This window comes from Coregonus lavaretus (assembly GCF_964263955.1).
Source record: "Coregonus lavaretus genome assembly, contig: HAP1_SCAFFOLD_1389, whole genome shotgun sequence".
NCBI classification, from domain to species: Eukaryota; Metazoa; Chordata; class Actinopteri; order Salmoniformes; family Salmonidae; genus Coregonus; species Coregonus lavaretus.
Genome location: NW_028160920.1, coordinates 85,172 through 103,356, shown reverse-complemented (window position 1 = coordinate 103,356; position 18,185 = coordinate 85,172). Strand labels below are relative to the sequence as shown.

Sequence of the window (18,185 nt, the reverse complement as noted above, 5' to 3'; positions counted from 1 at the left end):
ACCACAGGTGGACTCCAATCAAGTTGTAGAAACATCTCAAGGATGATCAATGGAAACAGGCTGCACCGGAGCTCAATTTCGAGTCTCATAGCAAAGGGTCTGAATACTTATGTAAATCATGTATTTCTGTTTATTTATTTTTTATACATTTGCTAAAATTTCTAAAAACCTGTGTTCGCTTTGTCATTATGGGGTATTGTGTGTAGATTGCTGAGGATATTTTTTTTTAAATCCATTTTTAAATAAGGCTGTAACGTAACAAAATGTGGAAAAGGTCAAGGGGTCTGAATACTTTCCCAACAAGCCTATTGACTTTTTTATGCAGTCATCTCGGTTTTCAATTTGAAGCATATTTTCTATCCTTCGCTTGTTCAATTGCAAAGACATTGGCAACTTTTTCATTCGTAGTGAACTTCATTCCCAAGTTATCAGCGGTCACAGAGACCGATAACCAGCTTGGTTCTATGTTTAGCAGAGATCTTCTGTGTATAAAGTGATGCAGAAGGTGGTCTGAGGCAGTCGCCAAATAAAAAGCGTTTAAGTGCAACTTTACTAACGATGGTTTTGGGAAACAGCTCAGCGATTTAACGACGCTCCCTACGAAGGTTCTAACAATGAACTTAGCCTTAGGATGCTTTCGGGAAACTGGGCCCGGACCTCTCTGGTCAGAAGTAGTGCACTATGTAGGGAATAGAGTCGGAGTCGGAGTCTACTTCAACACCAAACCAACGTGCCTTCATAGTCAGACCATGATTTAAGATTCTGTTTCAACACATGGTCAGTAAGCGATCAGGAGTTTCTTTAAAAAACCCAAAGCATTGAATGTGAACACAGAGCAGCAATAACATGCTATAGATTTGTGGTACAATAAACAAAGGTTAAATCAATAGGCTTTTAGATAACCTTGGAGCCTCTTTCAGACCACCCAGCAGATAAGCAATAGCCTGATCCCAGATCTGTTTGTGCTCTGCCAACTCCACTGCTGTCATTATGGCATGACAATAAGCCTATTCCCAGATCTGTTTGTGCTCTTTCCAACTCCACTGCTGTCATGACAATAAGCCTGGTCCCAGACCTGTTTGTGCTCTTGCCAACTCCACTGCTGTCATTATGGCATGACAATAAGCCTGGTCCCAGATCTGTTTGTGCTCTTTCCAACTCCACTGCTGTCATTATGGCATGACAATAAGCCTGGTCCCAGATCTGTTTGTGCTCTTTCCAACTCCACTGCTGTCATTATGGCATGACAATAAGCCTGGTCCCAGATCTGTTTGTGCTCTTTCCAACTCCACTGCTGTCATTATGGCATGACAATAAGCCTGGTCCCAGATCTGTTTGTGCTCTTTCCAACTCCACTGCTGTCATTATGGCATGACAATAAGCCTGGTCCCAGATCTGTTTGTGCTCTGCCAACTCCACTGCTGTCATTATGGCATGACAATAAGCCTGGTCCCAGATCTGTTTGTGCTCTGCCAACTCCACTGCTGTCATTATGGCATGACAATAAGTGACATGCAGTTAGCATGATATCACAAACAGAATGACTCTCAGGCTAGCCAAGCAAGACCCCAAGTCCAAAACTTACTTCAGCTTAGAAGATTGTAAGGGCTCGTAAGTAAGCATTTCACTGTGACGAATACAATTTGATTTGATTTGATTTGATATCTAAAACCCAGATCCGTTTCCAGTCCCTTTTGTATCCCCTAAGACTTTAGATGACTAACTACTGGAGTCACGCACGCCAACTCCTGATTCTATGATACCGAAAACCCAAGACATGACCGTCCAATAGAAGACAGGTATCTATGAGTTATCGTTCCATTTTGGAGAATAGCACCAACACACACCACCTGAACAATTTGGGCAGGGGACCGTGGAGATGTCTTTCTGACCTTTCTGTACACCAGCATGTTGGGGGATTCATCAGCCACTCCATTGCTGCTCTGGTCGTAACTGTTTGTCTGCGCCATGGCTTTAACGTGATCTACCTGGCAGAGTGAAGTAGTCCTGAAAGAGACGGGGGGGAAAGAGCAGATAAATATCAGCTGGCTGGTCTTCAGTGTGTTTAGATCGGCTGGAGTAGGCTACGGAAGCTCTGTTAGCGCCTTGTTAGTGTGTTGTCCAGCTAACAAGGATTCTCGACTAACCTTACAGGATACTGTTCATGAACTGGAATTATGTTACCTATTGAGGATAGCCTACACCCAATCACTCTTCTGTTTCATTTTATGATTAAAATTACGGTATTTGGTTTTTAGAAATAATCGAGTTTTAGAATAAAAGCATGCAAAATCATGAACCTTTCAGTGAAAAACGTAGCTTTGGTGTATATAGATAACCCACACAATACTTGTTTTTTCTTTAAAATGAAAAAAAAAAGTGTGGGGGGGGAGACAGTAATGTTTTAGAGCTGTTAGCGGTTCCAGGACCGGGGACAGCTCCTAAAGCTACGGTGAGGAGCGCTATGCAGCTACGGCTATGCAGCTACGGCTATGCTATCTAGATATATGTTATTCCAGTACGTTCTCCGAGGAGAAAACAAGACGTGTTGCTAGTTAAACCACGAGAGATATTTGAGGTGTATCCTACCCGACCACAGCCCGTAAGGAAGAAGTCCCTGTGTTCCGATAGAGACCCTCAAATCAGGTTGTCAGTTGGCAGTCGAAGGAATGTGATGATAATTCATTGGAAATGATGGAAATATGGCGCTCTTCCTATCGATGCTTGCAGTCAGACCGTGGCACTCTCTCTACCCGTCCTCTGTTATCTTCTCTTCTCTCCACACCTCGAACCGAGCTTGATGGCACAGATTCTCCATTATCTTGGCCAGATACTCTAGTGGCCGCTCTAACGATGAAAATAAATGTCTTCAAAAATGGAAGGCAGTCGGGAGGAGGCAAGATCAGGTGGGAGCATTCTAGCCAATGAGAGGGCAGATACCCGTATGAACAACAGGCACAACGGTTACCACAGCCACAAAGTCAAAATGGCTATTATATATATTTTTTTAAATTTTGGTCTTAATTTAAGGTTAGGCATAAGGTTAGCAGTGTGGTTAGGGTTAGGTTTAAAATAAAAATGTAAGAACATAAATTGTAGGAATATGCGGAGTTTATGACTTTGTGGCTGTGATAACTAGTGACGACCAGGCACAACTCCGATATATAGTGTTTTTTCTCAAAGTTGCCCTAATGTCACGTGTCTTACTTATATCAGTACACTCGTAATAACCTAATCATTACGACATTTCTATTTGATCAAATAAGCCACACGTAGCAAATAAGCCATTAAATTTTTTGTTAACAAAATTCGACAACCTCTCATAGACCTCCATTCAAAATGTCCTCACTGGTAAGCGAAAAAAATGTCACCTGCTGGAGAAGTCAGAGTTGGGGCCTGTCTGCTTTCCCTCTCGCTTCGCCTCCTCTCTGTGACAGGCGGGGGCGGGGCTGGCGGGGGCGGGGCTTGCGGGGGCGCGCTCACAACCAGCACGTGAACGCGCATCGAGCCGCCTTGGCAACTGCACGGTTAAAAAGGCATCTACCTCCATCCTCCTCTACACAGCCTGCCAGCCACATATCTCAAAGAACAAATGAATGTAACCTTCTAATAATACTGCCTCTACAATAAACAATAGATAAGGTTTGTGGCTTATTATGTTATTTTGTAGGCCAAGGTGTTATATTGAACATGTATCAAGATAATGCCCATGCACTCTTTTCAAAGGGAAAAGAGTGCACTTTAATTTACATTTTTATGTTAAAAAGCCTTTTCGTGACCTAACTCCTCGCTCCTGACTATTTTACCTCTTACTAGCTCAGACTTTGCTGATAGCTACTTTATTGAGGAAAAGATGATTTACTATGAGCGACGTGGTTTTCCCCAATGGTGATCTGAAGATGAATGCCCTAACTGTAAGTCGCTCTGTATAAGAGCATCGGCTAAATTACTAAAATTGTAAAAGGGTATAGGCTTCACACATCATGAATCATTGAAAACATGTAACACATGAATTACAAAGGTATCATCAAAGAGTTTACTGTCTGTACATCTTAGCTAGTATGTCCCCTGTGTCTAGGTGGAGTCAACATCTGTCCAAACAAAACGGAAGTGAAGACAAATAGTTAATTGACTCCTGAGGATTGGGAAGAGGAGCGTGATGTTCTAGCCTCAGGGCACTCAGCTATGGAACTAGAATACATATCACTTCAGAGGATTGGGCTCTCTCTCTCTCTCTCTCTCTCTCTCACACACACACACACACACACACACACACACACACACACACACACACACAAATGAACGTTTCAGTAAAAGTGTCGGTTTTAGCCAGCCGGCTAATTTTCAACCGTAGTCCCTGGGCAGGTGACTAAAAACCATTACAATACAGACAAACAATGAGCAGTGGGCAACATGCAGAGAGACATAGAACAAGCAACACGTGGCACGCAGACAGAGAAACAGAACAAGCAACACGTAGCACGCAGACAGAGAAACATAGAACACGCAACACGTAGCACGCAGACAGAGCAACATAGAACAAGCAACACGTAGCACGCAGACAGAGCAACAGAACAAGCAACACAAAGCACGCAGACAGAGCAACATAGGACAAGCAACACGTAGCACACAGACAGAGAAACATAGGACACGCAACACGTAGCATGCAGACAGAGCAACAGAACAAGCAACACAAAGCACGCAGACAGAGCAACATAGGACAAGCAACACGTAGCACGCAGACAGAGAAACATAGGACAAGCAACACGTAGCACACAGACAGAGAAACATATAACAAGCAACACGTAGCACGTAGACAGAGAAACATAGGACACGCAACACGTAGCACGCAGACAGAGCAACATAGAACAAGCAACATGTAGCACGCAGACAGAGAAACAGAACAAGCAACACGTAGCACGCAGACAGAGAAACATAGAACACGTAGCACACAGACAGAGAAACATAGGACAAGCAACACGTAGCATGCAGACAGAGTAACATAGGACAAGCAACACGTAGCACACAGACAGTGAAACATAACAAGCAACACGTAGCACGCAGACAGAGCAACACGCAACACACAGACAGAGAAACATAGGACAAGCAACACGCAGACAGAGAAACATAGAACAAGCAACACGTAGCACGCATACAGAGAAACAGAACAAGCAACACAAAGCACGCAGACAGAGAAACATAGGACAAGCAACACGTAGTACGCAGACAGAGAAACATAGGACAAGCAACACGTAGCACACAGACAGAGAAACATAGAACAAGCAACACGTAGCACGCAGACAGAGAAACATAGAACAAGCAACACGTAGCACGCAGACAGAGCAACATAACAAGCAACACGTAGCACGCAGACAGAGCAACATAGAACAAGCAACACATAGCACACAGACAGAGAAACAGAACAAGCAACACGTAGCACACAGACAGAAACAGAACAAGTAACACGTAGCACGCAGACAAGGAACAGAACAAGCAATACGCAGCACACAGACAGAGAAACATAGGACAAGCAACACGTAGCACGCAGACAGAGAAACATAAAACAAGCAACATGTAGCATGTAGACAGAGCAACAGAACAAGCAACACATAGCACGCAGACAGAGAAACATAGAACAAGCAACACGTAGCATGCAGACAGAGTAACATAGGACAAGCAACATGTAGCACACAGACAGAGAAACATAGAACAAGCAACACATAGCACGCAGACAGAGAAACATATAACAAGCAACACGTAGCACGCAGACAGAGCAACATAGAACAAGCAACACGCAGCACGCAGACAATCATAGAACAAGCAGCACGCAGACAGAGAATCATAGAACAAGCAACACGCAGCACACAGACAGAGCAACATATAACAAGCAACACGTAGCACGCAGACAGAACAACAGAACAAGCAACACAGGGCACGCAGACAGAGCAACAGAACAAGCAACACGTAGCACGTAGACAGAGAAACAGAAGAAGCAACACGTAGCACGCAGACAGAGCAACATAGAACAAGCAACACGTAGCACGCAGACAGAGCAAGCAACACGCAGCACACAGACAGAGCAACATAGAACAAGCAACACGTAGCACGCAGACAGAGAAACAGAACAAGCAACACGTAGCGCGCAGACAGAGCAACAGAACAAGCAACACGTAGCACACAGACAGAGAAACATAAGACAAGCAACACGCAGAACGCAGACAGAGCAACATAGAACAAGCAACACGTAGCACGCAGACAGAGAAACATAAAACAAGCAACATGTAGCATGCAGACAGAGCAACAGAACAAGCAACACGTAGCACGCAGACAGAGAAACATAGAACAAGCAACACGTAGCATGCAGACAGAGTAACATAGGACAAGCAACATGTAGCACACAGACAGAGAAACATAGAACAAGCAACACATAGCACGCAGACAGAGAAACATAGAACAAGCAACACGTAGCACGCAGACAGAGCAACATAGAACAAGCAACACGCAGCACGCAGACAATCATAGAACAAGCAGCACGCAGACAGAGAATCATAGAACAAGCAACACGCAGCACACAGACAGAGCAACATATAACAAGCAACACGTAGCACGCAGACAGAACAACAGAACAAGCAACACAGGGCACGCAGACAGAGCAACAGAACAAGCAACACGTAGCATGCAGACAGAGCAATATAGAACAAGCAACAAAACAAAATACATAAAAGCAAGTGTTTCCACACCTCACAAGCTACAGACATGGAAAGCGGCAATACACAGCTAGGGATTATGTTCACAAGTCTGATTGGCCTTTAGCCATGTCTTTATGTTCACTGGTCTGATTGGCCTTCAGCCATGTCTTTATGTTCACTGGTCTGATTGGCCTTCAGCCATGTCTTTATGTTCACTGGTCTGATTGGCCTTCAGCCATGTCTTTATGTTCACTGGTCTGATTGGCCTTCAGCCATGTCTTTATGTTCACTGGTCTGATTGGCCTTCAGCCATGTCTTTATGATCACTGGTCTGATTGGCCTTCAGCCATGTCTTTATGTTCACTGGTCTGATTGGCCTTCAGCCATGTCTTTATGTTCTCTGGTCTGATTGGCCTTTAGCCATGTCTTTATGTTCACTGGTCTGATTGGCCTTCAGCCATGTCTTTATGTTCACTGGTCTGATTGGCCTTCAGCCATGTCTTTATGTTCACTGGTCTGATTGGCCTTCAGCCATGTCTTTATGTTCACTGGTCTGATTGGCCTTCAGCCATGTCTTTATGATCACTGGTCTGATTGGCCTTCAGCCATGTCTTTATGTTCTCTGGTCTGATTGGCCTTCAGCCTTGTCTTTATGTTCACTGGTCTGATTGGCCTTCAGCCATGTCTTTATGTTCACTGGTCTGATTGGCCTTCAGCCATGTCTTTATGTTCACTGGTCTGATTGGCCTTCAGCCATGTCTTTATGTTCACTGGTCTGATTGGCCTTCAGCCATGTCTTTATGTTCACTGGTCTGATTGGCCTTCAGCCATGTCTTTATGTTCACTGGTCTGATTGGCCTTCAGCCATGTCTTTATGTTCTCTGGTCTGATTGGCCTTTAGCCATGTCTTTATGTTCACTGGTCTGATTGGCCTTCAGCCATGTCTTTATGTTCACTGGTCTGATTGGCCTTCAGCCATGTCTTTATGTTCACTGGTCTGATTGGCCTTCAGCCATGTCTTTATGTTCACTGGTCTGATTGGCCTTCAGCCATGTCTTTATGTTCACTGGTCTGATTGGCCTTCAGCCGTGTCTTTATGTTCACTGGTCTGATTGGCCTTCAGCCTTGTCTTTATGTTCTCTGTGAAGGTGTGATAGGTGGGGCAGTTGTGTGTGTCTGATGGCAGTGTATTACAGACATGGGAAGCTCTCACAGAGAAAGCAGATTGACTAAAGGTGCTTTTCCTTAAGGGAACTACACAGTCACCTCTCATGGTGCTTTTCCTTAAGGGAACTACACAGTCACCTCTCATGGCAGCACCTTGTGGATCTGCTGCCATGGGTTTGGGTTTTCTGTTTAACAAAAGTACTAAGTGGAGGGGGAGGAGCCAGGCCATTTAGGATCTTGAATCCAAGACATGCATCTTGTGTGTGTGTAAGCAACAATATCAGCACTTGAAGTGATGATTTAGCGCCAACTGCCTACAAACTCCTGTCGTTCCATGATGATGACAAAATAATCACAGGAGATGTTAAACTTTCATCTCCTGTTGGTATTCATTTTCATCTCTCATCGGCCACTTCTTGGAATCACAGTATTTTGGATAAAGTATTACTTGGTGACCACTTCAGACTTACATTCTAGGAAACACACTTGTGTTTGATGTATCTATGGCAACAGGAGGCTACTGTTTAGTCAAGGGTTAAGACTCAAGGACACCATGGAACAGCCTGTCTGGGTGATATGTAAGTGTCTGTGCTATCCGGGACCCCATTGAAGTTTAAATGTAAAATGTTTAAGGTAAGGGTTAAGGTTAAGGTTAGGGTTTAGGATAGGGACGTCCCAAGGATTCGAGATAGCACTGACCGATGTGTAAGACAGCCAGGGGGGCTATGCTCTGCCAGTCCAGAGCCAGACAGTCCCTGCTATACCAGAATCTGCCTGCCCAGAACCAAGCATTTCCCCAGCTAGGTTGTACTCTGACAAGCTGGAGAAGCAAAAAAACAGTGGTGCTGGACTGGACTGGACTGACTGCTAGATGTGTTGAATGGTGCTGGACTTGACTGCAGATGTAGAGAATGAGAATGCATTGAGGTTTAGGACGCACACCGTGTTTATTCTACTACCTACTGTAGCTCAGTTGGTAGAGTAGGGGATTTGCAACGCCAGGGTTGTGGGTTCGATTCCCACGGGGGCCAGTATGAAAAATGTATGCACTCACTAACTGTAAGTCGCTCTGGATAAGAGCGTCTGCTAAATGACTAAAATGTAAAAAATGTAATCAAGGAAATCTTTGTCATCTCCCCAAAAGCTAAAATATTTCAAATGGGGAAAAACATCAGATTGTGTATAACCTGAACACGGCAATTTGCATAGCTTTGTGTCAATGAATAAAGCATCAATATTGAAATATGCCTGTGGTTGTGGCTAAGGGCAGGCAATGAGAATTGAACAGGTATTCTACTGTATATTCCATACTAATGAACAGGCCTCTGCCAGAAAGGGCATGACTTGCTAATGCCTCCTCTCCTAATCAGCTAGTCCACAGTCAATAGAGCTCACCTGGGGTCCAGCTAACAGAGCCAGGGGGTGCATCCAAAATCGCACCCTAACAGAGCCAGGGGGTGCATCCAAAATCACACCCTAACAGAGCCAGGGGGTGCATCCAAAATCACACCCTAACAGAGCCAGGGGGTGCATCCAAAATCACACCCTAACAGAGCCAGGGGGTGCATCCAAAATCACACCCTAACAGAGCCAGGGGGTGCATCCAAAATCACACCCTATCAGAGCCAGGGGGTGCATCCAAAATCACACCCTATCAGAGCCAGGGGGTGCATCCAAAATCACACTCTATTCCCTATATAGGGGAATACTTTCGTCCAGAGCCCTACGGATCGCGGTCAAAATAAGTGTACTATATAGGGAATAGGGTGCCATTTGGGTTGCATGCTAAGGTCTGGAGGGTGTCTGCCCTTAGCCAGGCTGCCACAGCTCTGGAGGTCTAAGCTAAGTCCTTCCCCAGGGGAGATACCAGCAGCTCTCCTGCCACAGCTCTGGAGGTCTAAGCTAAGTCCTTCCCCAGGGGAGATACCAGCAGCTCTCCTGCCACAGCTCTGGAGGTCTAAGCTAAGTCCTTCCCCAGGGGAGATACCAGCAGCTCTCCTGCCACAGCTCTGGAGGTCTAAGCTAAGTCCTTCCCCAGGGGAGATACCTGCAGCTCTCCTGCCACAGCTCTGGAGGTCTAAGCTAAGTCCTTCCCCAGGGGAGATACCAGCAGCTCTCCTGCCACAGCTCTGGAGGTCTGAGCTAAGTCCTTCCCCAGGGGAGATCCCTGCAGCTCTCCTGCCACAGCTCTGGAGGTCTAAGCTAAGTCCTTCCCCAGGGGAGATACCAGCAGCTCTCCTGCCACAGCTCTGGAGGTCTAAGCTAAGTCCTTCCCCAGGGGAGATACCAGCAGCTCTCCTGCCACAGCTCTGGAGGTCTAAGCTAAGTCCTTCCCCAGGGGAGATACCAGCAGCTCTCCTGCCACAGCTCTGGAGGTCTAAGCTAAGTCCTTCCCCAGGGGAGATACCAGCAGCTCTCCTGCCACAGCTCTGGAGGTCTAAGCTAAATCCTTCCCCAGGGGAGATACCAGCAGCTCTCCTGCCACAGCTCTGGAGGTCTAAGCTAAGTCCTTCCCCAGGGGAGATACCTGCAGCTCTCCTGCCACAGCTCTGGAGGTCTGAGCTAAGTCCTTCCTCAGGGGAGATACCTGCAGCTCTCCTGCCACAGCTCTGGAGGTCTGAGCTAAGTCCTTCCCCAGGGGAGATACCAGCAGCTCTCCTGCCACAGCTCTGGAGGTCTGAGCTAAGTCCTTCCCCAGGGGAGATACCTGCAGCTCTCCTGCCACAGCTCTGGAGGTCTAAGCTAAGTCCTTCCCCAGGGGAGATACCAGCAGCTCTCCTGCCACAGCTCTGGAGGTCTAAGCTAAGTCCTTCCCCAGGGGAGATACCAGCAGCTCTCCTACATGTCACTCTTCCTCTCCTCATCTCTCCTAGACTAACTGTGTCCCAAATGGCACCCTATTCCATATATAGTGTACTACTTTCGACCAGAACCCTGTGGGCCGTGAATAGGGTACCATTTGGGACAGAGCCCTCTCTGTCTTCATGTGCTGACAGACAGGTCTATCCCCATTAGTTATGGTGCTGACAGACAGGTATGTCCCCATTAGTTATGGTGCTGACAGACAGGTATATCCCCATTAGTTATGGTGCTGACAGACAGGTATGTCCCCATTAGTTATGGTGCTTACAGACAGGTCTATCCCCATTAGTTAGTCCAGAGAGGTAGTAGGATTATGGTGCTGACAGACAGGTATATCCCCATTAGTTAATCCAGAGAGGTAGTAGGATTATGGTGCTGACAGACAGGTATATCCCCATTAGTTAGTCCAGAGAGGTAGTAGGATTATGGTGCTGACAGACAGGTCTATCCCCATTAGTTAGTCCATCTGTGTTCTTGGGGACCTTCAATGCTGCAGAAATGTTTTGGTACCTTTCCCCAGATCTATGCCTCGACACAATCCTGTCTCAGAGGTCTACCCACAATTCCTTTGACCTCATGTCTTGGTTTTTGCTCTGACATGCACTGTCAACTGTGGGACCTTATATAGACGGGTATGTGCCTTTCCAAATCATGTCCAATCAATTGAATTGACCACAGGTGGACTCCAATCAAGTTGTAGAAACATCTTAAGGATGATGAATGGAAACAGGATGCACCAGAGCTCAATTTCGAGTCTCATAGCAAAGGGTCTGAATACTTATGTAAATAAAATGTGTTAACTATTTGCTTACATTTCTAAAAACCTGTGTTCACTTTGTCATATGGGGTATTGTGTGTAGATTGATGAGGGGGGAAATATAATTTAATCTATTTTAGAATAAGGCTGTAATGTAACAAAATGTGGAAAAAGGGAGAGGTCTGAATATTTCCGAATGTAGATCAATCATTCAATCCAAACTGTGCAGCGGCCAATTGATGAATGGAAAGAGACATCTGTTATAAAACACCAACAAGTTTCATGACGTTCTGAGATTGTCAAGCCAAGTCTTCGATACTGGGTAAGCCTATGAGGGAGAGAGGGGGGGAGGTAGGGGGGAGGGAGGGGGGGAGGTAGGGGGGAGGGAGAGAGGGAGGGAGGGAGGGATAGAGGTAGGGTGGGGGGGTGTTTTCTGTTTGTCCAGATTGACATAGTCTATTTATTGTGGTGTTGAAACACACAAACCATGATATTGAAGTGCCCGAAGTCGGTATGCTTTGTCTATTGGTTGTGTGGTGCATTGGCACAGAAACCTGTTGGTGGAAAATATGGCATCAAAATGTTGAAAATGTGATTTCCCCCTAGCTGAATCATCGTCTGCAGCCGGCTGATTAAAGTGTAATGAAACAGGCAGGGAGTGAGCTCGTCTGTCGTGGTCGGCGAACCCTCAACCTTCTGGCCTGTACCCCTGCGTGGCATCGACTCTGCCACAGAAGCATGCTGAAGTGGTAAAGTTGATATCCACGTTTAGAAAACACAGGGTGGCTGTTATTTGTGGTTACACATTTTGGTTATAGCCCTTGACAAACACCTGATTCAACTCATTGAGGGCTTGGTGATTAGTTGACAAGTTGAATCAGCTGGGCTTGTCCAGGGTTACAATAAAACGGTGTACTGTTGGGGGTACTGGAGGACCAGGGAAACCAGGGAAACACAGGGGGACCAGGGAAACACTGGAGGACCAGGGAAACACTGGAGAACCAGGGAAACACAGGAGGACCAGGGAAACACAGGAGGACCAGGGAAACACAGGAGGACCAGGGAAACACAGGAGGACCAGGGAAACACAGGGGGACCAGGGAAACACTGGGGGACCAGGGAAACACTGGGGGACCAGGGAAACACAGGAGGACCAGGGAAACACAGGAGGACCAGGGAAACACTGGGGGACCAGGGAAACACTGGGGGACCAGGGAAACACAGGGGGACCAGGGAAACACAGGGGGACCAGGGAAACACAGGGAAACACAGGGGGACCAGGGAAACACTGGAGGACCAGGGAAACACTGGAGGACCAGGGAAACACTGGAGGACCAGGGAAACACAGGGGGACCAGGGAAACACAGGGGGACCAGGGAAACACAGGGGGACCAGGGAAACACAGGAGGACCAGGGAAACACAGGGGGACCAGGGAAATACAGGAGGACCAGGGAAACACAGGAGGACCAGGGAAACACTGGAGGACCAGGGAAACACTGGAGGACCAGGGAAACACAGGGGGACCAGGGAAACACATGGGGACCAGGGAAACACAGGAGGACCAGGGAAACACAGGGGGACCAGGGAAATACAGGAGGACCAGGGAAACACAGGAGGACCAGGGAAACACAGGGGGACCAGGGAAACACTGGAGGACCAGGGAAACACAGGGGGACCAGGGAAACACTGGAGGACCAGGGAAACACAGGGGGACCAGGGAAACACAGGGGGACCAGGGAAACACAGGGGGACCAGGGAAACACAGGGGGACCAGGGAAACACAGGGGGACCAGGGAAACACAGGGGGACCAGGGAAACACAGGAGGACCAGGGAAACACTGGAGGACCAGGGAAACACTGGAGGACCGGGGAAACACTGGAGGACCGGGGAAACACAGGGGGACCAGGGAAACACATGGGGACCGGGGAAACACATGGGGACCAGGGAAACACAGGAGGACCAGGGAAACACAGGGGGACCAGGGAAATACAGGAGGACCAGGGAAACACAGGAGGACCAGGGAAACACAGGAGGACCAGGGAAACACAGGAGGACCAGGGAAACACAGGGGGACCAGGGAAACACTGGAGGACCAGGGAAACACTGGAGGACCAGGGAAACACAGGGGGACCAGGGAAACACAGGGGGACCAGGGAAACACAGGGGGACCAGGGAAACACAGGGGAACCAGGGAAACACAGGAGGACCAGGGAAACACAGGAGGACCAGGGAAACACAGGAGGACCAGGGAAACACAGGAGGACCAGGGAAACACAGGAGGACCAGGGAAACACAGGAGGACCAGGGAAACACAGGAGGACCAGGGAAACACAGGGGAACCAGGGAAACACAGGGGGACCAGGGAAACACAGGGGGACCAGGGAAACACAGGAGGACCAGGGAAACACAGGAGGACCAGTGAAACACAGGGGGACCAGGGAAACACAGGGGGACCAGGGAAACACAGGGGGACCAGGGAAACACTGGAGGACCAGGGAAACACTGGAGGACCAGGGAAACACAGGGGGACCAGGGAAACACAGGGGGACCAGGGAAACACAGGAGGACCAGGGAAACACTGGCCTACAGCAACCAGGGCCGGGGATTCAGGACAGGCAGAGCTGTGACTGATACCAGAGCAGCGCAGGGCGGATTGGGCTGGAAAGGGCAACGCTTCATGTCTTAGAGGTTGACTGTGAAGCCTCTTCTAAAGGTTGGGCTGGAAAGGGCAACGCTTCATGTCTTAGAGGTTGACTGTGAAGCTTCTTCTAAAGGTTGGGCTGGAAAGGGCAACGCTTCATGTCATAGATGATGACTGTGAAGCCTCTTCTAAAGGTTGGGCTGGAAAGGGCAACGCTTCATGTCATAGATGATGACTGTGAAGCCTCTTCTAAAGGTTGGGCTGGAAAGGGCAACGCTTCATGTCATAGATGTTGACTGTGAAGCCTCTTCTAAAGGTTGGGCTGGAAATGGCAACGCTTCATGTCATAGATGTTGACTGTGAAGCCTCTTCTAAAGGTTGGGCTGGAAATGGCAACGCTTCATGTCATAGATGTTGACTGTGAAGCCTCTTCTAAAGGTTGGGCTGGAAATGGCAACGCTTCATGTCATAGATGTTGACTGTGAAGCCTCTTCTAAAGGTTGGGCTGGAAAGGGCAACGCTTCATGTCATAGATGTTGACTGTGAAGCCTCTTCTAAAGGTTGGGCTGGAAATGGCAACGCTTCATGTCTTAGATGTTGACTGTGAAGCCTCTTCTAAAGGTTGGGCTGGAAATGGCAACGCTTCATGTCTTAGATGTTGACTGTGAAGCCTCTTCTAAAGGTTGGGCTGGAAATGGCAACGCTTCATGTCTTAGATGTTGACTGTGAAGCCTCTTCTAAAGGTTGGGCTGGAAAGGGCAACGCTTCATGTCTTAGATGTTGACTGTGAAGCCTCTTCTAAAGGTTGGGCTGGAAATGGCAACGCTTCATGTCTTAGATGTTGACTGTGAAGCCTCTTCTAAAGGTTGGGCTGGAAATGGCAACGCTTCATGTCTTAGATGTTGACTGTGAAGCCTCTTCTAAAGGTTTAGGATACGACGGTTGATGACCGAGTAGACGGCTTATTTTAAATCAGTTTGGATGAATACAAACTCAGAAAGCAGGGTTTGAGGCAACATGAGGAATTATTGTATTTTTTTTATTATTTTTTACATGGCAAAAAGGGAACAGTACATCAAGGTATAGCTCTGTAAGAGCCTTCAATTGTAGCGTCCTTCGGCAAAACAAAACACCTACAGGCAACATGCAACTGTCCCTTGGCTCTCTGGTAGAGCTGGTGTTGCCCAACTGTCCTGTCCCCAGAACAATCACTTTCATCGGGAGGCAAGGTGACTTGGCCTGGGGTGTGCGTGGGTTGGAGTCCCAAACTAGCGGTAGGTCAATTATTACAGGTGGACAAAATGTGATACTGAAGATTTCACAAAAACTATTTAAAATATACTCTTCCTTGATCTAATGGCACATCATCTTTCTCAGAATCGTGAATGTCATATTCCTGGAAATGCAAGGGAAGTCATTAAATATAGATAAAGATAATAGCTGAACATCTTTCTGAAGGATACCATGTATCCTTGGTGACAGTCTCAAAATAGTTAGATGAGAAAGCAACAATTTTTACCGTAACATCCACTGGCCTTCACTGAAAATAGTTAACTGAGGTCCAATGTGGAAAAAAATACTCAAAAGTGAAAGCTAGTCACTTCTGCGAATTGTGTGTCCCCGATCAGCAGTCATCCGTCCATAGATCAGGTCTGTGGAACAGCTTCCAATTGGCTCATCCATCCCCCCTCCTCTCCCCTGGAACTCTTCCCCAGGTCGTTGCTGTAAATGAGGACGTGTTCTCAGCAACTTAACTGGTCAAATAAAAATACAGCAATGTGTTTCAACCCAAAAAAAAAGATTTTTATTTGTACAAAGACATTTCTAACCATAGACATTCTGCAGCGTGTTGTGTTCTACTTGGGTCCCAGCATCTCATGTGGCTTGACCCACGCGTCAAACTCTTCTGCTGTCAGGTATCCTAGCTTGATAGCAGTTTCCTTGAGGTTTCCTCCCTCTTTGTGGGCTGTCTTGGCAATCTTAGCAGCTTTGTCGTAACCTATTGAGAAGATAGAGGGAAGGGATTCAATTCAGACCGATGACAAACCACCACCTTCTACTTCCTCAACTACAGTGAGGGGGGAAAAGTATTTGATCACCCTGCTGATTTTGTACGTTTGCCCACTGACAAAGACATGATCAGTCTATAATTTTAATGGTAGGTTTATTAGAACAGTGAGAGACAGAATAACAACAAAATAATCCAGAAAAACGCATGTCAAAAATGTTAATGCCAACTCCTGTTAACCACTGTGACTGACGGGGGGGGGGACGGGGGGGGGGGGAGGATCTCACTAACTCCTGTTAACCACTGTGACTGACGGGGGGAGGATCTCACTAACTCCTGTTAACCACTGTGACTGACGGGGGGAGGATCTCACTAACTCCTGTTAACCACTGTGACTGACAGGGGGAGGATCTCACTAACTCCTGTTAACCACTGTGACTGACGGGGGGGGAGGATCTCACTAACTCCTGTTAACCACTGTGACTGACGGGGGGGGACGGGGGGGGGGGGAGGATCTCACTAACTCCTGTTAACCACTGTGACTGACGGGGGGAGGATCTCACTAACTCCTGTTAACCACTGTGACTGACGGGGGGAGGATCTCACTAACTCCTGTTAACCACTGTGACTGACAGGGGGAGGATCTCACTAACTCCTGTTAACCACTGTGACTGACGGGGGGGGAGGATCTCACTAACTCCTGTTAACCACTGTGACTGACGGGGGGAGGATCTCACTAACTCCTGTTAACCACTGTGACTGACGGGGGGAGGATCTCACTAGCTCCTGTTAACCACTGTGACTGACGGAGGATCTCACTAACTCCTGTTAACCACTGTGACGGACGGAGGATCTCACTAACTCCTGTTAACCACTGTGACTGACGGGGGGGGGGGATCTCACTAACCCCTGTTAATCACTGTGACGGGGGGGGGACGGGCAGGTCAAAAGTAGAGCACTACGTAGGGAATAGGGTGACATTTCAGACACACTTTGGCCCTCCTTACCAAAGGCACTGAGCTGGAACTATGATGAATTAAGGTGAATGCACCAATTTGTAAGTCGCTCTGGATAAGAACGTCTGCTAAATGACGTAAATGTAAATGTAATGAATCCACAGCACCATTTATCACAACACTGAACACTGACATTAATTTAGTGTTCTCTAAAAGCACTGACTGGCTGCTGCCATCAGTGTTTTAATGCCCAAGTCAATGTTAGTTGATGGATTGTGTAGAAGCAGTGAAGGGTTTAAACAGACTCACTGTGCTGTAGAGCAAAACATCTCCTTTCCAATCCTCATATTACAGTCTGGTGAATGTCAGCACTGCTGAATTTGGGACTGTAAGTTACTGCCCTCTAGTGGTTAGATGTGGTTACAAGCGAAAGACAGATCGATAACCTGTTGATTTCTCCTGCAGTTGTATTCTTCACAAAAACACTGCTGGAGCAAATCAACAGTGTGCAGGTATCTAGATCTCTTTCATGACTTGACTTCTTGTACCCTGCACTTGCAGGTCCCTGTATGTCCATACGGGGGGCGGCGCACAATTGGCCCAGCGTCGTCCGGGTTTGGCCGGTGTAGGCCGTCATTGTAAATAAGAATTTGTTCTTAACGGACTTGCCTAGTTAAATAAAGGTTAAATAAAAAAAATAAAAAAACCTTTGAAGCAGATTCAGTGCTACAACACATACCTATGTGTGGGTTGAGGGCGGTGACCAGCATCAAGGACTCGTTCATGAGTTTGTTGATCCTGTCGATGTTAGCTTCAATGCCCACCACACAGTTATCAGTGAAGGAGACGGAGGCGTCCCCTAGCAGCCTGGCTGAGTTCAACACGTTCTTTATCTGGGAGGAGGAGAGAGGATGAGTTAAAGTATGACTGAGGCGTCCCCGAGCAGCCTGGCTGAGTTCAACACGTTCTTTATCTGGGAGGAGGAGAGAGGATGAGTTAAAGTATGACTGAGGCGTCCCCGAGCAGCCTGGCTGAGTTCAACACGTTCTTTATCTGGGAGGAGGAGAGAGGACGAGTTAAAGTATGACTGAGGCGTCCCCCAG

The 18,185-nt window shown here is 47.3% G+C and overlaps 1 protein-coding gene across 2 annotated transcripts in view; it reads right to left on the bottom strand.

Annotated features, from left to right (window-relative positions):
• Nucleotides 1–15,136: 15,136 nt before the first annotated feature.
• The window catches only part of LOC311121303 (fumarate hydratase, mitochondrial-like), a 29,918-nt gene continuing 26,869 nt past the window's right edge, over nt 15,137–18,185 (bottom strand). Inside the window, exons 9-11 of one of the 2 annotated variants that reach the window (XM_084195808.1) lie at nt 17,822–17,975; nt 15,948–16,117; nt 15,137–15,840 (exon numbers count right to left, since the gene is read on the bottom strand). In XM_084195808.1, the coding sequence (XP_084051934.1) occupies nt 15,975–16,117; nt 17,822–17,975 (297 nt within the window). In that variant the 3' untranslated portion in view covers nt 15,137–15,840; nt 15,948–15,974. Of the gene's footprint in view, nt 15,841–15,895; nt 16,118–17,821; nt 17,976–18,185 lie in introns of those variants that run through there. The other variant, XM_084195807.1, reaches the window with a different exon arrangement.